The following is a 22,019-nucleotide window of genomic DNA, read 5'->3' on the forward strand; positions in this document are numbered from 1 at the left end:
CGCACCAAAGACACTAAATACTGTATAGAGCAAGAGAACTCAGACTAACGATTGAAAATGCACCAGAGGGATCCGTGAGTCATCAAAATGAGACGCTGAGGGCCACGGCTGTGGCGAGCCCCAGCATCCGAGGAGCCTCACACGTTCTGCAGTCTCACTGTGTTCACCCTGGACAACTAGCATAGAGGTTAAAGAGGAATGTGGGTCACAGATAGAGGAGTGGAGAGATAGTGAAAGAGAGAGAAAGGAGGGGGGCAAGGATATAGATAGCGATATACTCATTTATATTTATATATATTTATATATATATATATAAATAAGAGAGAGAGAGAGAGAGAGAGAGAGAGAGAGAGAGAGAGAGAGAGAGAGAGAGAGAGAGAGAGAGAGAGAGAGAGAGAAAAGAAAGAAAGAAAGAAAGAAAGAAAGAAAGAAAGACAGAGAGAGAGAGAGAGAGAGAGAGAAGAAAGACAGAGAGAGACAGAGACAGAGACAGAGACAGAGAGAGAGAGAGAGAGAGAGAGAGAGAGAGAGAGAGAGAGAGAGAGAGAGAAAGAAAGAAAGACAGAGAGAGAGAGAGAGAGAAGAAAGACAGACAGAGAGAGAGAGGCAGAGACAGAGACAGAGACAGAGACAGAGACAGAGAGAGAGAGAGAGAGAGAGAGAGAGAGAGAGAGAGAGAGAGACACAGACACAGACACAGACACAGACACAGAGAGAGAGAGAGAGAGAGAGAGAGAGAGAGAGAGAGAGAGAGAGAGAGAGAGAGAGAGAGAGAGAGAGAGAGAGAGAGAGAGAGAGAGAGAGAGAGAGAGAGAGAAGAGAAGACAGACAGACAGACAGACAGACAGAGAGAGAGAGAGAGACAGAGACAGAGACAGAGACAGAGACAGAGAGAGAGAGAGAGAGAGAGAGAATGAGAGTGGTAATTTCTCCTGCTTTCTATATGACCCTCTATCACAAGCCACCACCTAACCACCTGTCAAACACAGTTAACCTACTGCTCTGCTGTTCCTGGGTGGCAGTGTAATGACGGATGAGAATGGCAAAAGAGTAGAGGAGGGAAGGGGGGGTTGGAGATCCCAGAAATCATTGCTGGTTTTGTCACGGAAAGCTGTCAGAGGAGAGGAGGATGATGTCTATTTAAGGAGAAAGAATTCCAGCTACTCCAGCCAATGAGAGAACAGCCATTTCCTTCATTCCCAAAGACACAAGAAATAATTTGAGCTTTCTACATAGTTGTGCCAATGCCAGCTCTGCCAGGGAGCTCGTCTGTTACACATTGTCTGTGGAATGAAACCTCCTATTACAGAATAGACTGTGTTTACTTGATGTATATGTTCTCACAGCTTGTAAACAATGATGTCGATTCTGAGGGCTGTGGCTACGGTACAGTATGAAAGGGAAAATAAAGTCATGGATGTTGAAATACGTTGACAATGATTCCCACAGATTCTAATGGTGGTAAATTAAACTACTGATATATAGGTGAACATAAACCATTACAAAAATATGTCTAATTAACTAAATGATTAGTATAGGCAGATGGCCACTACTAGGTACAGACGTGGAGTAATGAAATGTTATTGCCTGGTCTGTACAGACTTGGATGCAGAGTGAGAGAAAAGGCCATTGTCAGAGAGGGGGGAGTTACTGTGTCATGTAAAAAAATATTAGTCAAGTTTGATCCTATAGCAATGAGGACCATTGCATTGTCATTGGACGAACAATTTTGACCTGATAAAATCATCACACTCAGACAGCGCTAAAAGACAATATTGTCTGTAGGGTTTACCGGCTATTCAATCACAGAATTGCGACAGAACATTAAGAGCTATTGATTCACGGACGTGTGTCTTTGTGTGTGTGTGTGTGTGTGTCTTTGTGTGTGTGTGTGTGTCTTTGTGTGTGTGTGTCTTTGTGTGTGTGTGTGTGTGTGTGTCTTTGTGTGTGTGTTTTTGTGTGTGTGTGTGTGTCTTTGTGTGTGTGTGTGTGTCTTTGTGTGTGTGTGTGTGTGTGTGTGTGTGTGTGTGTGTGTGTGTGTGTGTGTGTCTTTGTGTGTGTGTGTGTGTCTTTGTGTGTGTGTGTGTGTCTTTGTGTGTGTGTGCGTGTCTTTGTGTGTGTGTGCGTGTCTTTGTGTGTGTGTGTCTTTGTGTGTCTTTGTGTGTGTGTGTGTGTGTCTTTGTGTGTGTGTGTGTGTGTCTTTGTGTGTGTGTGTGTCTTTGTGTGTGTGTGTGTCTTTGTGTGTGTGTGTGTGTGTGTGTGTGTGTGTGTGTGTGTGTGTGTGTGTGTGTGTGTGTGTGTGTGTGTGTGTGTGTGTGTCTGTCTTTGTGTGTGTCTTTGTGTGTCTGTCTTTGTGTGTCTGTCTTTGTGTGTCTGTCTTTGTGTGTGTGTGTCTTTGTGTGTGTGTGTCATTGTGTGTCTTTGTGTGTGTGTGTGTGTCTTTGTGTGTCTTTGTGTGTGTGTGTCTTTGTGTCTTTGTGTGTGTGTGTGTGTGTGTGTGGTTCCCAATCAGAGGCAGCTGTCTATCATTGTCTCTGATTGGGGATCACATATAAGTTGTCATTTTCCTTTTGGGTTTTGTGGGATCTTGTTTTCTGTTTAGTGTTTCTGCCTGACAGAACTGTGCGTTTTCGTTTTCACATTTGTTAATTTGTTTGTGTGATTTTTTAAATAATAATGAACACTTTCCATGCTGCGCTTTGGTCCACTCTTCCTTCGACAAACGAGAGCCGTAACAGGCGGGGGTGTATGCCTTACGATTAACGAGTCGTGGTGTAATCATAAGAATATACAGGACCTCAAGTCCTTTTGTTCACCTGACCTAGAATTCCTTACAATCAACTGCTGACCGCATTATCTACCAAGAGAATTCTCTTCGATTATAATCACAGTTGTGTATTTCCCCCCCAAGCAGACACCTCGACAGCCCTGAAAGAACTTTATTTGACTCTATGTTAACTGGAAACCACATATCCCGAGGCTGCATTTATTGTAGCTGGGGATTTTAACAAGGCTAATCTGAAAACAAGGCTCCCTAAATGTTATCAGCATATCAAATGCGCGACCCGGGCTGGTAAAATTCTGGATCATTGTAACTCTAACTTCCGCGATGCATACAAAGCCCTCCCTCGCCCTCCTTTCGGCAAATCTGACCACGACTCAATTTATTTGCTCCCAGCATATAGACAGAAACAAAAACAGGAAACGCCCGTGCTCAGGTCTGTTCAACGCTGGTCCGACCAATCTGATTCCACGCTTCAAGATTGCTCACGTGGACTGGGATATGTTCTGGATAGCGCCGAACAACAACATTGATGTATATACTGATTCGGTGAGCGAGTTAATTAGCAAGTGCATCAGTGATGTTCTACCCACGCCGACTATTAAAACCTTCCCCAACCAGAAACAGTGGATTGATGGCAGCATTCGCACAAAACTGAATGTGCGAACCACTGCTTTTAATCAGGGCAAGGTGACCGGAAACATGACCGAATACAAACAGTGTAGCTATTACCTCTGCAAGGCAATCAAACAAGCTAAGCGTCAGTATAGAGACAAAGTAGAGTCGCAACTCAATGGCTCAGACATGAGAGGTATGTGGCAGGGTCTACAGTCAATAACTCACTACAAAAGAAAACCAGCCCCGTCGCGGACCAGGATGTCTTGCTCCCAGGCAGACTAAATAACTTTTTGCCCGCTTTCAGGACAATACAGTGCCACCAACACGGCCCGCTACCAAAACCTGCAGACTTTCCTTCACCGCAGCCAACATGAGTAAAACATTTAAACGTGTTAACCCTCGCAATGCTGCCGGCACAGACGGCATCCCCAGCCGCGTCCTCAGAGCATGCGCAGACCAGCTGGCTGGTGTGTTTAGGGACATATTCAATTAATCCCTATCCCAGTCTGCTGTTCCCACATGCTTCAAGAGGGCAACCATTGTTCCTGTTCCCAAGAAAGCTAAGGTAACTGAGCTAAATGACTATCGCCCCGTAGCACTCACTTCTGTCATCATGAAGTGCTTTGAGAGACTAGTCAAGGATCATATCACCTCCACCCTACATGACACCCTAGACCCACTCCAATTTGCTTACCACCCCAATAGGTCCACAGACGACGCAATTGCAATCACATTGCCCTAACCCATCTGGACAAGAGGAATACCTATGTAAGAATGCTGTTCATTGACTACAGCTCAGCATTTAACACCATAGTACCCTCCAAACTCGTCATTAAGCTCGAGAACCTGGGTCTCGCCCCCATGACTGCGTGGCCATGCACACCTCCAACTCAATCAACAAGTTTGCAGACCACACTACAGTGGTAGGCTTGATTACCAACAACGACGAGATGGTCTGCAGGGAGGAGGTGAGGGCCCTCGGAGTGTGGTGTCAAAATAACCTCACGCTCAACGTCAACAAAACAAAGGAGATGATCATGGACTTCAAGAAACAGCAGAGGGAGCACCCCCCCTATGCACATCAACGGGACAGTAGTGGAGAAGGTGGAAAGTTTTAAGTTCCTCGGTATATACATCACAGACAAACTGAAATGGTCCACCCACACAGACATCGTGGTGAATAGCGCCTCTTCAACCTGAGGAGGCTGAAGAAATTTGGCTTGTCACCAAAAACACTCACAAACTTTTACAGATGCACAATTGAGAGCATCCTGTCGGGCTGTATCCCCGCCTGGTACGGCAACTGCACCGCCCACAACCGCAAGGCTCTCCAGAGGGTATTGAGATCTGCACAACGCATCACCTCCATGGACACCAACACCACCCGATGTCACAGGAAGACCATAAAGATCATCAAGGACAACAACCACCCGAGCCACTGCCTGTTCACCCCGCTATCATCCAGAAGGCGAGGTCAGTACAGGTGCATCAAAGCTGGGACCAAGAGACTGAAAAACAGCTTCTATCTAAAGGCCATCAGACTGATAAACAGCTTCTATTTCAAGGCCATCAGACTGTTAAACAGCTTCTATTTCAAGGCCATCAGACTGTTAAACAGCTTCTATCTCAAGGAAATCAGACTGTTAAACAGCTTCTGTCTCAAGGCCATCAGACTGTTAAACAGCCATCACTAACATTGAGTGGCTGTTGACAACATACTGACTGAACTCCAGCCATTTTAATAATTAAAAATTGGATGTAATAAATGTATCACCAGTCACTTTAAACAATGACACTTTATATAATGTTTACATACCCTACATTACTCATCTCATATGTACATACTGTACTCTATACCATCTACTGCATCTTGCCTATGCCGTTCTGTAACATCACTCATTCATATGTGTATGTGACCCCAAAAAATTGATTTGATTTGTCTCAAGGCTTAAAAATCATTTTTAACCTGTCTCCTCCCCTTCATCTACACGGATTGAAGTAGATTTGATAAGGGATTAGGGCTGTTTCGGTATTACCTGTATTACTGCTACACAGGCTGAGTCACGGTAATCTCTTCTTATGCACTCTGGACATGCTTTGGTAGTTCCCAACTCAGTAATTCCATCAGGTCCTAATGGCCTTGTACTCAGGTCTCTATTGTCCCTCCATCAGGTCCTAATGGCCTGGTACTCAGGTCTTTACTGTCCCTCCATCAGGTCCTAATGGCCTTGTACTCAGGTCTCTATTGTCCCTCCATCAGGTCCTAATGGCCTGGTACTCAGGGCTCTATTGTCCCTCCATCAGGTCCTAATGGCCTGGTACTCAGGGCTCTATTGTCCCTCCATCAGGTCCTAATGGCCTTGTACTCAGGCTCTATTGTCCCTCCATCAGGTGTGAATGGCCTGGTACTCAGGGCTCTATTGTCCCTCCATCAGGTCCTAATGGCCTGGTACTCAGGGCTCTATTGTCCCTCCATCAGGTCCTAATGGCCTGGTACTCAGGTCTCTATTGTCCCTCCATCAGGTCCTAATGGCCTTGTACTCAGGTCTCTATTGTCCCTCCATCAGGTCCTAATGGCCTGGTACTCAGAGCTCTATTATTCCTCCATCAGGTCCAAATGGCCTGGTACTCAGGTCTTTACTGTCCCTCCATCAGGTCCTAATGGACTGGTACTCAGAGCTCCCTCCATCAGGTCCTAATGGCCTGGTACTCAGGGCTCTATTGTCCCTCCATCAGGTCCTAATGGCCTGGTACTCAGGGCTCTATTGTCCCTCCATCAGGTCCTAATGGCCTGGTACTCAGGGCTCTATTGTCCCTCCATCAGGTCCTAATGGCCTGGTACTCAGGTCTCTATTGTCCCTCCATCAGGTCCTAATGGCCTGGTACTCAGGGCTCTATTGTCCCTCCATCAGGTCCTAATGGCCTGGTACTCAGAGCTCTATTGTCCCTCCATCAGGTCCTAATGGCCTGGTACTCAGGGCTCTATTGTCCCTCCATCAGGTCCTAATGGCCTGGTACTCAGAGCTCTATTGTTCCTCCATCAGGTGTGAATGGCCTGGTACTCAGGTCTCTATTCTCCCTCCATCAGGTGTGAATGGCCTGGTACTCAGGGCTCTATTGTCCCTCCATCAGGTCCTAATGGCCTGGTACTCAGGGCTCTATTGTCCCTCCATCAGGTGTTAATGGCCTGGTACTCAGGGCTCTATTGTCCCTCCATCAGGTCCTAATGGCCTGGTACTCAGAGCTCTATTGTCCCTCTAACCACTCTGACATCAATGCAAATGCAATGGAAAATCACATCAAACACTTATCATCAAAATAGTATAGTGCTTTTTAAAACTCACCTCACTGTGATGATCAATATCTATCCTACCCGGTCTTTCTAAGGTTTTCGAAAGCCAAGTTAACAAACAGATTACTGACCATTTCGAATCCCACCATACCTTCCCCGCTATGCAATCTGGTTTCAAAGCTGGTCATGGGTGCAAGTCAATAATACCATTAACTATAGTTAATAACACCATTAGCTATAGTCAATAACGCCATTAGCTATAGTTAATAACACCATTAGCTATAGCCAATAACACCATTAACTATAATCAATAACACCATTAGCTATAGTCAATAACACCATTAGCTATAGTTAATAACACCATTAGCTATAGCCAATAACACCATTAACTATAATCAATAACACCATTAGCTATAGTCAATAACACCATTAGCTAAAGTTAGTTACACCATTAGCTATAGTTATTAACACCATTGGCTAGTCAATAACACCATTAGCTATAGTCGATAACACCATTAGCTATAGTCAATAACACCATTAGCTATACTTAATAACACCATTAACTATAGTAAATAACACCATTAACTATAGTGCCTCTTTGCTTGAAAGAGGCACTGAAAAAGCATGTGCAAGCAAGGAGGTCTACAAACCTGACTCAGTTACACCAGCTCTGTCAGGAGGAATGGGTCAACATTCACCCAACTTATTGTGGGAAGCTTGTGGAAGGCTAACCAAAACTTTTGACCCAAGTTAAGCAATTTAAAGGCAATGCAACCAAATACTAATCGAGTGTATGTTATCCTCTTCTGACCCACTGGGAATGTGATGAAAGAAATAAAAGCTGAAATAAATCATTATCTCTACTATTATTCTGACATTTCACATTCTTAAAATAAAGTGCTGATCCTAACTGACCTAATACAGGGCATTTTTACGAGGATTAAATGTCAGGAAATGTGAAAATCTGAGTTTAAATGAATTTGGCTAAGGTGTATGTAAACTTCTGACTTCAACTGTTCAGTGTTGTAATGATGTGCAAATAGTTAAAGTACAAAAGTGAAAAAAATTAACATAAATAGGTATTTACCATGGTGTTTGTTCTTGGTTGCCCTTTTCTTGTGGCAACAGGTCACAAATATTGCTGCTGTGATTGCACACTGTGGTATTTCACCCAATAGATATGGGAGTTTATCAAAATTGGATTTGTTTTTGAATTCTTTGTGGGTCTGTGTAATCTGAGGGAAATATGTCTCTCTAATATGGTCATACATTGGGCAGGAGGTTAGGAAGTGCAGCTCAGTTTCCACCTCATTTTGTGGGCAGTGTGCACATAGCCTGTCTTCTCTTGAGAGCCAGGTCTGCCTTCAGCGGCCTTTCTTAATAGCAAGGCTATGCTCACTGAGTCTGTACATAGTCAAAGCTTTCCTTAATTTTGGGTCAGTCACAGTGGTCAGGTATTCCGACACTGTGTACTCTCTGGTTAGGGACAAATAGCATTCTAGTTTGCTCAGTTTTTTTGTTAATTCTTTCTCATGTGTCAAGTAATTATCTTTTGTTTTCTCACGATTTGGTTGGGTCTAATTGTGTTGCTGTCCTGGGGCTCTGTGAGGTCTGTTTGTGAACAGAGCCCCAGGACCAGCTTGCTTAGGGGACTCTTCTCCAGGTTCATCTCTCTGTAGGTGATGGCTTTGTTATGTTAGGTTTGGTAATCGCTTCCTTTTAGGTGGTTGTAGAATTTAACGGCTCTTTGCTGGATTTTGATAATAAGTGGGTATCGGCCTAATTCTGCTCTGCATGCATTATTTGGTGTTCTACGTTGTACACAGAGGATATTTTTGCAGAATTATGAATGCAGAGTCTCAATTTGGTGTTTGTCCCATTTTGTGAAATCTTGGTTGGTGAGCGGACCCCAGACCTCACAGCCTTAAAGGGCAATGGGCTCTATGACTGATTCAAGTATTTTTAGCCAGATCCTAATTGGTATGTTGAATTTTATTTTCCTTTTGATGGCATAGAATGCCCTTCTTTCGTTGTCACTCAGATCATTCACAGCTTTGTGGAAGTTCCCTGTGGTGCTGATGTTTAGGCCAAGGTATGTATAGTTTTTTGTGTGCTCTTGGGCAACGGGGTTTAGATGGAATTTGTATTTGTGGTCCTGGTGAATGGGCCTTTTTTAGAACACCATTATTTTGGTCTTACTGAGATTTACTGTCAGGATCCAGGTCTGGTAGAATCTGTGCAGAATATCCAGGTGCTGCTGTAGGCCCTCCTTGGTTGGTGACAGAAGCACCAGATCATCAGCAAACAGAAGACATTTGACTTCAGATTCTAGTAGGGCGATGCCGGGTGCTGCAGACTTTTCTAGTGCCCGCGCCAATTCGTTGATAAATATGTTGAAGGGGGTGGGGCTTAAGCTGCATCCCTGTCTCACCCCACGGGCCCGTGGGAAGAAATGTGTGTTTTTTGCCTATTTTAACCGCACACTTGATGTTTGTGTACATGGATATTATAATGTTGTATGTTTTACCTCCAACACCACTTTCCATCAGTTTGTATAGCAGACCCTCATGTTAAATTGAGTCAAAGGGCTTTTTTTTAAATCAACAAAGCATGAGAAGACTTTGCCTTTGTTTTGGTTTGTTTGTTTGTTTGTCAATTAGGGTGTGCAGGATGAATACATGGTCTGTTGTACGGTAATTTGGTAAAAAGCCAATTTGACATTTGCTCAGTACATTGTTTTCACTGAGGAAATGTATGAGTCTGCTGTTAGTGATAATGCAGAGGATTTTCCCAAGGTTGCTGTTGACGCATATCCCACGGTGGTTATTGGGGTCAAGTTTGTCTCCACTTTTGTGGATTGGGGTGATCAGTCCTTGGTTCCAAATATTGGGGAAGATGCCAGAGCTAAGGGTGATGTTAAAGAGTTTTAGTATAGCCAATTAGATTTTGTTGTCTGTATATTTGATCATTTCATTAAGGATACCATCAATAACACATGCCGTTTTGGGTTGGAGGGTTTTTATCTTGTCCTGAAGCTCATTCAAGGTAATTGGAGAATCCAGTGGGTTCTGGTAGTCTTTAATAGTTGATTCTACGATTTGTATTTGATCATGTATATGTTTTTGCTCTTTATTCTTTGTTATAGAGCCAAAAAGATTGGAGAAGTGGTTTACCCATACATCTCCATTTTGGATAGATAATTATTTGTGTTGTTGTTTGTTTAGTGTTTTTCAATTTTCCCAGAAGTGGGTAGAGTCTATGGATTCTTCTATTACATTGAGCTGATTTCTGACATGCTGTTCCTTCTTTTTCCGTAGTGTATTTCTGTATTGTTTTAGTGATTCACCATAGTGAAGGCGTAGACTCAGGTTTTCCGGGTGTCTATGTTTTTGGTTGTGCAGGTTCCTCAATTTCTTTCTTCGATTTTTGCATTCTTCATCAAACCATTTGTCACTGTTGTTAATTTTCTTTAGTTTTCTATTTGAGATTTTTAGATCTGATAGGGAAGCTGAGAGGTCAAATACACTGTTAAGATTTTCTACTGCCAAGTCTCTCTCTCTGTCTCTCTCTCTCGCTCTCTCTCTCTGTCTCAGTTCATCAGTGGCAGTGTGACAGCCTCAATGGAGACTACATCTCTTATTAGCTCTTAATGTTAACCATGGATCAGGTTTCACCAAGAGAGAGAGAAAGAGAGAGAGAGAGAGAGAGAGAGAGAGAGAGAGAGAGAGAGAGAGAGAGAGAGAGAGAGAGAGAGAGAGAGAGAGAGAGTTAACAAATGTGTGGGTGTGATAGAGAGACAACACCAGTGTACATTCTGCCAGGGCCATTCTGAAAACCACAGCTTTCTCCAAGGACATAAAGTGTGTGTGTGTGTGTGATTGTCTGTGTGTGGCTGCGTGATTGTCTGTGTGTAAGAGGGCCCTTGGAAACAAACACCAAGGCTGCTCTAATGCTGTATCCCCCCCCCCTCCTTATAACATACACAGCACAGTCAGTCTATCAGCTCATCATATAACATTTACAGTACAGTTTTTGATGAGCTGATAGACTGACTGTTCTGTAAATGTTATATGAGGAGCTGATAGACTGACTGTACATGTTATATGATGAGCTGATAGACTGACTGTACATGTTATATGATGAGCTGATAGACTGATACTGTAATGTATCACAAAGGGAAACCTAGTCGCAAGCTGTTCAGTGACGCGAGCCTACCAGGTGAGCTAAATGCGGGCTTCGAGGCTAGCAACACTGAACTATGCATGAGAGCACCAGCTGTTCTGGATGACTGTGTGATTTCTCACCTGGACAAAAGTAACACCTACGTGAGAATGCTATTCATTGACTACAGCTCAGCGTTCAACACCAAAGTGCTCTCCAAGCTCATCACTAAGCTAAGGACCTTGGGATCTCCCTCTGCAACTGGATCCTGGACTTCCTGGCGGGCCACCCTCAGGTGGTGAGGGTAGGCAACAACACATTCGTCACTCTGACCCTCAACACGGAGGCCCCTGCATTGTTGGGAAGATCCCGTAGGTAAGCATTTCACTGTTAGTCTACACCTGCTGTTTTCACAAACGCACACACACAGCCCTCTGCCATAATGACAAAACATTACAGAGCATAAAAATGACTCATGAGTCCTCTATCTGAATCAGTGAGCGATGAACTCAATACATCCATTATCTGAGTCAATGAGAGGTGAACTCAATACCTCCTCTATCTGAGTCAATGAACACAATTCATCCTCTATCTGAGACAATGAACACAATACCTCCTCTATCTGAGTCAATGAACACAATACCTCCTCTATCTGAGTCAATGAGAGGTGACACAATACATCCTCTATCTGAGTCAATGAACGCAATTCATCCTCTATCTGAGTCAATGAACACAATACCTCCTCTATCTGAGTCAATGAACACAATACCTCCTCTATCTGAGTCAATGAGAAGTGAACGCAATTCATCCTCTATCTGAGTCAATGAACACAATTCATCCTCTATCTGAGTCAATGAACACAATACCTCCTCTATCTGAGTCATTGAGACATGAACTCAATGTCCTAAACTAGAGTATATTTACTAATGCCAAGACAACAATAACATGGCCTGTATTGCATCATTGACAGCTGACCCACAGGTCCAGACAGACAGACAGACAGACAGACAGACAGACAGACAGACAGACAGACAGACAGACAGACAGACAGACAGACAGACAACAGAATGACTTCAGCACAACACTTTGGCAACCATCACACTCTGAATGACTAAAAAGGTAACCTACAGGTGTGAGGTAGGTACCCCCTTACCAGTGGTGGAGTGGAGGCTCTCCAGGCTCCAATAATGTGAGAGGACCCCTCTGAGAGTACCTCCTAGGCTCCCCATCCCTCCTCCTCCTCCTGCTCCCCATTTTTCCCCCATCCCTCCTCCTACTCCTCTTCCACCTCCCTCGGTGGGGGTACCGCTGTCCGAGTCCGAACCAGGAGATCCAGGGGAGAGTCCAGAGCTGGTGCTGCCACTGCTGTCCCCGGGCACGAGCCCCTCAGAGCTCTGCTGGGTCCGCATCAGAACAGCTCCCCGAACACAGATCCTGGACCTTGGCACTGGAGCCTGGTATTGGTGGTGGTCAAGGTAGGTGTTTCCCCCAGTCAGAGGAAGGTCAATCTGGGTAAGTAGATAGGTAAGAATGCTGTAGCCTCCACCTGGACCGTACAGCTCCAGCTCTGTGTGTCAGTGAGCTCCAGTCAGTCAGTCAGTGAGTGCTTCCAGTCTCGGCTGTTGCTCCTCTCTCTGGCTCTGCTCTGCACTCAACGGCTGCTGCGCCTCATCTTTCTCTCTCTCTCTCTCCCCCTCTCTCTCTCGCTCGCTCTCCCTCACTCTCCCTTTCGCTTTCTCCCTTCCACACACACACACACACACACACACACACACACACACACACACACACACACACACACACACACACACACACACACACACACACACACACACACACACACACACACACACACACACACACACACACACACACACACACACACACACACCAGTGGGGCTCCACTAGGTGGGTTCTGTGGCTCTGCAGTGTGACTTGCCTGGCTGCAGCTGATGGCTGATCGCTCTGTAATATCTTGGTGCAGTGCTATTATGGTGGGACTGAAAATATCCCCCCTCCTCCCCGGTCCTGTCTACCCCCTGCCCTCTCCCCTCATGTCCTCTGCTGTTTCTAAAGCATTGCTGTTGTTATATGGTGTGTGTGTGTGTGTGTGTGTGTGTGTGTGTGTGTGTGTGTGTGTGTGTGTGTGTGTGTGTGTGTGTGTGTGTGTGTGTGTGTGTGTGTGTGTGTGTGTGTGTGTGTGTGTGTGTGTGTGTGTGTGTGTGTACGCGCACATGCGTGTGTGTATTGTCAATAGAAAGTCAGGCTGTTGAAACCTGGCAGTCATGGCTAAAGCTCCCAATGCATTTGAACCTGTCAGGGAGGAGAGGCTTTGGGAGATGTGATTTCCTGCCTCTGACAGGGCAGGGAGTGCAGAATCATCGGCTTAAACAGTTACTAGCATTCCTACTAATGCCTTGAGAAAGAGAGAGATAGGGATGGAGGGAGGGAGGGAGGGAATGAGGGAGGGAGGGAATGAGGGAGGGAGAGAATGAGGGATGGAAGGAGAGAGGGAGGGAGAGATGGATGGAGGGAGGGAGGGAGGAGGGAGGGAGGGATGGATGGATGGAGAGAGGGAGGGAGAGAATGATGGATGGATGGATGGATGGATGGATGGAGGGAGGGAGGGAGGGAGGGAGGGAGGGAGGGAGAGGAGGGAGGGAGGGAGGGAATGAGGAATGGAGGGAGGGAGGGAGGGAGAGAATGAGGGAGGGAGGGAGGGAGGGAGGGAGGGAGGGAGGGAGGGAGGGAGGGAGGGAGGGAGGGAGGGAGGGAGGGAGGGAGGGAGGGAGGGAGGGAGGGAGGGAGGGAGGGAGGGAGGGAGGGAGGGAGGGAGGGAGGGAGGGAGGGAGGGAGGGAGGGAGGGAGTGAGGGAGGGGAGGGAGGGAGGGAGGGAGAGAGGAGAGGAGGAGGGAGTGAGGGAGGGAGGGAGGGAGGGAGGGAGGGGAAGGGAGGGAGGGAGGGAGGGAGGAGGGATGGAAGGAGGGAATGAGGATGGAAGGAGGGAGGGAGGGATGGAAGGGAGGGAGGGAGGGAGGTAGAGGAGGGAGGGAGGGAGGGAGGGAGGGAGGAGGGAGGGAGGGAGGGAGGGAGGGAGGGAGGGAGGGAGGGAGGGAGGGAGGGAGGGAGGGAGGGAGGGAGGGAGGGAGGGAGGGAGGATTGAGAAAGAGAGGAAATGAAAGTGAGGGGCTTACCTGACCCACTGCTCTATTTTACTGTAAACATTAGAAACACCATGTACTCTTACTGAGATATACTCTATCTGTACAATCCAACAACTCTGATATAACTTTGCAAAGATGTACACAACACATGTAACCAGAAGAAGAGTGTTTGTTTCAGTCTATGCTCTCTAGGCCCTAAATACACTACAGACGTGGCAGATGGTGCCGTTTAAGATGAGGGAGGACCTTTAAAAAATAAAGCTAGCTGTAGCTTATGCTTTCAGTACTTGATAATTCTCTGATCCTTTGATTGGGTGGACAACATGTCAGATCTTGCTGCAAGAGCTCTGATAGGTTGGAAGATGTCCTCTGGAAGTTGTCATAATTACAGTGTAAGTCTATGGAAGGGGGTGAGAATCATGAGCCTCCTGGGTTTTGTATTGAAGTCAATGTGCCCAGAGGACGGAAACTATCTGCCCTCCGGCTACACCATGGTGCTACCCTACAGAGGTGCTGTTGAGGCTACTGTAGACCTTCATTGCAAAACAGTATGTTTTAATAAATTATTGGATGACATTAATATATTTAGCATACTTTTACCTAAATAGGATAACTTTTTTAATGTTTTAATTAAAAAAAATAATAATAATATTTACTGAGGAGGATGGTCCTCCCCTTCCTCCTCTGAGGAGCCTCCACTGTACTACAGTTATGTCTGCTTATCCATATCCCATATTCATATCCCATATTCACATCCTATATTCATATCCCATACCCAAGTTAGATCAACACATGAATATATATCGCTGTCTGGTTGGCTACAATACATGTACAAAATTATTCAAACTAAAATAAATAAATAGTTTTCACTCATGAGGGAGAATGTTCCAGATTTCTCCATAAAGGACATATTCACTCAGAGCACAGGGAAGTAGACATTTCTGCTGTCTTTGTCTCATAGGAGACAGAGATACATGGTGGTTCTGCTGTCTCATAGGACACAGAGATACATGGTGGTTCTGCTGTCTCATAGGACACAGAGAGACATGGTGGTTCTGCTGTCTCATAGGACACAGAGATACATGGTGGTTCTGCTGTCTCATAGGACACAGAGATACATGGTGGTTCTGCTGTCTCATAGGACACAGAGACACATGGTGGTTCTGCTGTCTCATAGGACACAGAGATACATGGTGGTTCTGCTGTCTCATAGGACACAGAGATACATGATGGTTCTGCTGTCTCATAGGACACAGAGACACATGATGGTTCTGCTGTCTCATAGGACACAGATATACATGATGGTTCTGCTGAACCACCTGGTAAAGGAAAGACTGTTGGTCCTGATGAAGATACACACCCGCATGCACACACACTTTTGACACACACTCACACACAGTAACAATAAGGTGGGTTAGAAGACCAGGCAGACAGAGCCACTGGAGTCTTCAGACACAAGGCCAGTAAAGTCTAGATTGGAGGGAAGATCTCCCCCCCCCCAATCCCACTCCCTCCCTCCCCCCTCTCCCTCCCTCTCTCTCTCTCCCTCCCCCTCCCTCCCTCTCTCTCTCCCTCCCCCTCCCTCCCTCTCCCCCCCCCTCCCCCCCTCCCCCCCCCCCCTCCCCCCCCCCCCCCCCCCCCCTCCCCCCCCCCCCCCCCCCCTCCCCCCCCCCCCCCCCTCCCCCCTCCCCCCCTCCCCCCCCCTTCCCTCCCTCTCTCCCTCCCCCCCTCCCTCCCCCTCCCTCTCTCCCTCCCTCCCTCCCCCCCCTCCCTCCCTCTCTCCCTCCCTCCCTCCCCCAGCTATACTGGATGGACCTAAAGACTGCAGACAGACTGATAAGGAGGCTTAAGTTACATATCGTTTGTATGTATAAACCAATAACTAACCATCTGTAACCTACTTATAAGCCCTTTGGTGTGTCACCGATATGTAGTGTCAGTTTGAAAACATCCTTTCATGGCTATGATGAATACAGATGAGTATGGTGTTGGAAGGTGAACAGTGGCTTAGCTCACTGCATGGTGTGTACCACAGAAATACCACTGCCCATCATCAACCTACTGACTTCAATGGGGATGCCCATTCTAGTCATTCTATGGTGCACAGCCCTTTAGCCAGTCAGCTGAAGAGGTTGACACTACACTTGTCTTTTGATTCTCCTTTCAATTCAATTAACTAAAAATGAATCAAATTAGAAGGAAGGCATCTGGTGCAAGAACACTGACCTCCCTTTGAGGGGCAATCTGCTGCTTCTGTGTGTGTGCGTGTGCGTGTGTGCGTGTGTGCGTGCGTGCGTGTGTGTGTGTGTGCGTGTGCGTGCGTGCGTTTGTGTGTGTGCTTGTGTGTGTTTGTGTGCGTGCGTGCGTGCGTGCGCCCACCCAATGACATCAGAATGAACAGGTCATTTCAGCACTACCTAATGTCCACCTACTCAGCAGTATGATAGGTTACCCTGGAGACCCTCTCACAGTCAGAGCAATAGAAAAAGGAGTCTGGCACCTATCGCTCGCTTTTATCAAAATGGTCCTAAAACAAAGCTAAAACTCTGTAGATAATGAATAAATTATATTTTCCTAAACCATTCTCTCCTACCATATTCTATCTCCTACAGGCTTCTCAGACAAAGAGCAGAGCCAGACAGACAATCTGACACACACACCGAGACACACAGACACACACGACAAAACACCCTCGAGGAGAACTCTGTGTTCTCCCACTAAAAAGTGACGGCTGGATTTTAAACAGGACTAAACAACAAGAACAAAAAACTCCACTAAATTCAAAGAGGATCCATCTGGAGATATCAGCATATCTTCCAGAGACTAATCACCATAGAAATACAGAGTTTACATATTCTCAAAAGGTCATTGACCTGGATTTAAAACTGATCTCCTCCACGGTCTGTTGTGAATAGCACAATGCCTTTCCAAGAGCCAATAAACTGTGGGACCACTGACGTGCAGAGGATGTGACTCCCCCTGCTGGTGACAGGCAGTACTACAACACTCTGTCCATGCCAAAACGGTAATAATAATCATAATAATTGTAATTGGCTCAGACTAGTGTCACACCTAGCTTCAGAATAAAGGCGTTGTTTCACAACAGATGTTGCTGCAGTGCGTGGCATGATAAGTCCCTCAAACAGAATTACATCCAGGGAATGGAGTTGGAGTCTGAGACAGGGGTGGGGGCCAGGGGTGGGGGCCGAGGGGTGGGGGCCGAGGGGTGGGGGCCAGGGGTGGGGGGCCAGGGGTGGGGGCTGAGGGGTGGGGGACCAGGGGACCTATAATCTAGAGTAAATAGGTGGTCATCATGGGAAAAGAAATAAATTATTATAGAGTATTATTATAGAGTATTGGAACCAACCTTGGCATAGCGAGTGAGAGAGAAAGACATTGTAGAGTATTGGAACCAACCTTGGCATAGCGAGAGAGAGAGAAAGACATTATCAAGTATTGGAACCAACCTTGGCATAGCGAGAGAGAGAGAAAGACATTATCGAGTATTGGAACCAACCTTGGCATACCGAGAGAGAGAGAAAGACATTATCGAGTGTTGGAACCAACCTTGGCATAGCGAGAGAGAGAGAGAAAGAAAGACATTGTAGAGTATTGGAACCAACCTTGGCATAGCGAGAGAGAGAGAGAGAGAGAGACATTGTAGAGTATTGGAACCAACCTTGGCATAGCGAGAGAGAGAGAGAGACATTGTAGAGTATTGGAACCAACCTTGGCATAGCGAGAGAGAGAGAGAGAGATTGTAGAGTATTGGAACAAACCTTGGGCATAGCGAGAGAGAAAGAAAGACATTGTAGAGTATTGGAACCAACCTTGGCATAGCGAGTGAGAGAGCCAGCAGTATGCAGAGTACTCAGGGTTAGGAGGAGGAGCTACTCTCAGGGTTAGGATGAGGAGGAGGGAGGAGCTACTCTCAGGGTTAGGAGGAGGAGGGAGGAGCTACTCTCAGGGTTAGGAGGAGGAGGAGCTACTCTCAGGGTTAGGAGGAGGTAGGAGCTACTCTCAGGGTTAGGAGGAGGAGGAGCTACTCTCAGGGTTAGGAGGAGGAGGAGCTACTCTCAGGGTTAGGAGGAGGAGGAGGTAGGAGATACTCTCAGGGTTAGGAGGAGGAGGAGCTACTCTCAGGGTTAGGAGGAGGAGGTAGGAGATACTCTCAGGGTTAGGAGGAGGAGGAGGTAGGAGATACTCTCAGGGTTAGGAGGAGGAGGAGGTAGGAGATACTCTCAGGGTTAGGAGGAGGAGGAGGTAGGAGATACTCTCAGGGTTAGGAGGAGGAGGAGGAGCTACTCTCAGGGGTTAGGAGGAGGAGGAGGTAGGAGATACTCTCAGGGTTAGGAGGAGGAGGAGGTAGGAGATACTCTCAGGGTTAGGAGGAGGAGGTATGAGATACTCTCAGGGTTAGGAGGAGGAGGAGGTAGGAGATACTCTTAGGGTTAGGAGGAGGAGGAGGTAGGAGATACTCTCAGGGTTAGGAGGAGGAGGAGGTAGGAGATACTCTCAGGGTTAGGAGGAGGAGGAGGTAGGTAGGAGCTACTCACAGGGGTAGGAGATGCGTCGTCTCCAGCCCAGACAGTCCAGACCGATTGGGGTGCTCTGGGAGAAGCAGTGGGACTTCAGGATCATCCCAGAGAATGCCTCCATGGTCGACAGGGACACTGAAGCATGCGACTGCGGGGAAGAGGCAAAATCAAAGCTGGGGATCCGACAATGCCTAGGCCTACATACCTAGAAGTCTATAGTTAATATAATGCTCACTTTAAATGTTAAAACCCTGCCTTTTCTTAGTTTAAATCCTGAATACATGTACTATATCATGTGATAGACCAACAATAATGAAGGGACTTTCCTGAACGGATTGAGCTGAAGGTGCGTGCAGGTTAACAGTAGGAGATGAGAGAGAGAGACTGGAAACAGGAGCGAGAAAGACGTACAAATAAGATGAAATGGAAGATGTCAAGGAGGGAATCATCCTCAGACAGTACATAGATGAAGAGGAGGAAGGAGGAGGAGGAGGGAACCATCCTCAGACAGGATATAGATGAAGAGGAGGAAGGAGGAGGAGGAGGAGGGAACCATCCTCAGACAGGACATAGATGAAGAGGAGGAAGGAGGAGGAGGAGGGAACCATCCTCAGACAGTACATAGATGAAGAGGAGGAAGGAGGAGGAGGAGGAGAGAACCATCCTCAGACAGTACATAGATGAAGAGGAGGAAGGAGGAGGAGGAGAGAACCATCCTCAGACAGGACATAGATGAAGAGGAGGAAGGAGGAGGAGGAGGAGAGAACCATCCTCAGACAGTACATAGATGAAGAGGAGGAAGGAGGAGGAGGAGAGAACCATCCTCAGACAGTACATAGATGAAGAGGAGGAAGGAGGAGGGAACCATCCTCAGACAGTACATAGATGAAGAGGAGGAAGGAGGAGGAGGAGAGAACCATCCTCAGACAGGACATAGATGAAGAGGAGGAAGGAGGAGGAGGAGGGAACCATCCTCAGACAGGACATAGATGAAGAGGAGGAAGGAGGAGGAGGAGGGAACCATCCTCAGACAGTACATAGATGAAGAGGAGGAAGGAGGAGGAGGAGGGAACCATCCTCAGACAGGACATAGATGAAGAGGAGGAAGGAGGAGGGAACCATCCTCAGACAGTACATAGATGAAGAGGAGGAGGAGGAGGAGGAGGAACCATCCTCAGACAGTACATAGATGAAGAGGAGGAAGGAGGAGGAGGAGGAGGGAACCATCCTCAGACAGGACATAGATGAAGAGGAGGAAGGAGGAGGAGGAGGGAACCATCCTCAGACAGGACATAGATGAAGAGGAGGAAGGAGGAGGAGGAGGGAACCATCCTCAGACAGTACATAGATGAAGAGGAGGAAGGAGGAGGAGGAGGGAACCATCCTCAGACAGGACATAGATGAAGAGGAGGAAGGAGGAGGAGGAGGGAACCATCCTCAGACAGTACATAGATGAAGAGGAGGAAGGAGGAAGAGGAGGGAACCATCCTCAGACAGTACATAGATGAAGAGGAGGAAGGAGGAGGAGAGAACCATCCTCGAGACAGTACGTAGATGAAGAGGAGGAAGGAGGAGGATGAGGAGAGAACCTTCCTTGAGACAGTACTTAGATGAAGACGAGCAAGGAGGAGGAGGAGGAGAGAACCATCCTCGAGACAGTACATAGATGAAGAGGAGCAAGGAGGAGGAGGAGGAGAGAACCATCCTCGAGACAGTACGTAGATGAAGAGGAGGAAGGAGGAGGATGAGGAGAGAACCATCCTCGAGACAGTACGTAGATGAAGAGGAGGAAGGAGGAGGAGGAGAGAACCATCCTCGAGACAGTACTTAGATGAAGAGGAGCAAGGAGGAGGAGGAGGAGAGAACCATCCTCGAGACAGTACGTAGATGAAGAGGAGGAAGGAGGAGGAGGGAAGGAACCATTCTTGAGACAGTACGTAGATGAAGAGGAGCAAGGAGGAGGATTAGGAGAACCATCCTCAGACAGTACATAGATGAAGAGGAGGAAGGAGGAGGAGGATTAGGAGAGCACCATCCTCGAGACAGTACGTAGATGAAGAGGTGGATGAGGAGAGAACCATCCTCGAGACAGTACGTAGATGAAGAGGAGTGAGCGAGGAGGAGGAGAGAACCATCCTCGAGACAGTACGTAGATGAAGAGGAGGAAGGAGGAGGATGAGGAAGGAACCATTCTTGAGACAGTACGTAGATGAAGAGGAGGAAGGAGGAGGATGAGGAGAGAACCATCCTTGAGAAATTATGTAGATGAAGAAGGAAGGAGGAGGATGAGGAAGGAACCATTCTTGAGACAGTACTTAGATGAAGATGAGCAAGGAGGAGGAGGAGGAGAGAACCTTCCTCGAGACAGTACGTAGATGAAGAGGAGCAAGGAGGAGGAGGAGAGAACCATCCTCGAGACAGTACGTAGATGAAGAGGAGGAAGGAGGAGGATGAGGAGAGAACCTTCCTTGAGACAGTACTTAGATGAAGAGGAGGAAGGTGGAGGATGAGGATAGAACGATCCTTGAGGAGGAAGAGGAGGAGGAGGAGAGAGACAAGATCCATCTCCCTTGGCTGTAAGTTGTTTTGCACGGGTAAGCATGGTGGCGTCTTACTTTGTTGAGCTCTTCAGGACAGTGTGTGTTGAGTTGTCCCAGGCTTTCCCTCATCACTCGGGTCAGCCTCCGCTTCCGTCTGGTTTCCTCTTCGATCCACAGGTCATCTGAGCAGCAGCGGTGGCCTCTCGGATCCCTGTCCGGCCTGTGGCCTAGTGCTGGTCTGAGGGCTAATGCAGTAGTATCCGGTGAAGGCCCAGGAGTCTTCAGCTCTGATAGCCTCTTCCCTCCTCCCCCTGTCTGGTTGCAGGGTCTACATCCATCCCGACTGGTCTTTGGGTGCATAGTCAACTGGTTAGCAACAATATGGCATCTATCTGTGTACATGACAGCATACTATTCTTACTGATACATGATCATAAACAGTCGTTATGGAGTGTTGATCACTATGATGGAACAGGTGAATGACATTGTCTTGATTGGTGTAACTGATGCACTTGACAGGTAAGGTAGTTCCCACTGACTATTTCCTGTGCTCGTAAATACTAAATACTATTTAATATACTATTTAATCATGATTTAGTTTAGCCTCTGTGTCCCTTCCTGCTTGGTCATGGTTAGATGGGATGGTTTAGTGTAGCTTCTGTGTCCCTGCCTGCTTGGTCATGGTTAGATGGGATGGTTTAGTGTAGCTTCTGTGTCCCTGCCTGCTTGGTCATGGTTAGAAGGGATGGTTTAGTTTAGCTTCTGTGTCCCTGTCTGCTTGGTCATGGTTAGAAGGGATCCCCAATCTCTGCTGCCAATGACTGGAAAGAATTGCAAAAATCACTGAAGCTGGAGTCTCATATCTCCCTCACTAACTCTAAGCGTCAGCTGTCAGAGCAGCTTATCGATCACTGCAACTGTACA

General features: G+C 47.0%; 1 protein-coding gene across 5 annotated transcripts in view; it reads right to left on the reverse strand.

Annotated features, from left to right (window-relative positions):
• LOC118378312 (rho guanine nucleotide exchange factor 4-like) overlaps positions 1 to 22,019 on the reverse strand; it is a 101,569-nt gene that overhangs the window by 74,905 nt on the left and 4,645 nt on the right. Inside the window, exons 2-3 of one of the 5 annotated variants that reach the window (XM_052499807.1) lie at positions 21,171 to 21,443; positions 18,574 to 18,703 (exon numbers count right to left, since the gene is read on the reverse strand). In XM_052499807.1, the coding sequence (XP_052355767.1) occupies positions 18,574 to 18,703; positions 21,171 to 21,443 (403 nt within the window). Of the gene's footprint in view, positions 1 to 12,006; positions 12,559 to 18,573; positions 18,704 to 21,170; positions 21,444 to 22,019 lie in introns of those variants that run through there. The other 4 variants (XM_052499809.1, XM_052499845.1, XM_052499818.1 and 1 more) reach the window with 4 other exon arrangements.

Source organism: Oncorhynchus keta, chromosome 4 (genome assembly GCF_023373465.1).
Source record: "Oncorhynchus keta strain PuntledgeMale-10-30-2019 chromosome 4, Oket_V2, whole genome shotgun sequence".
NCBI classification, from domain to species: Eukaryota; Metazoa; Chordata; class Actinopteri; order Salmoniformes; family Salmonidae; genus Oncorhynchus; species Oncorhynchus keta.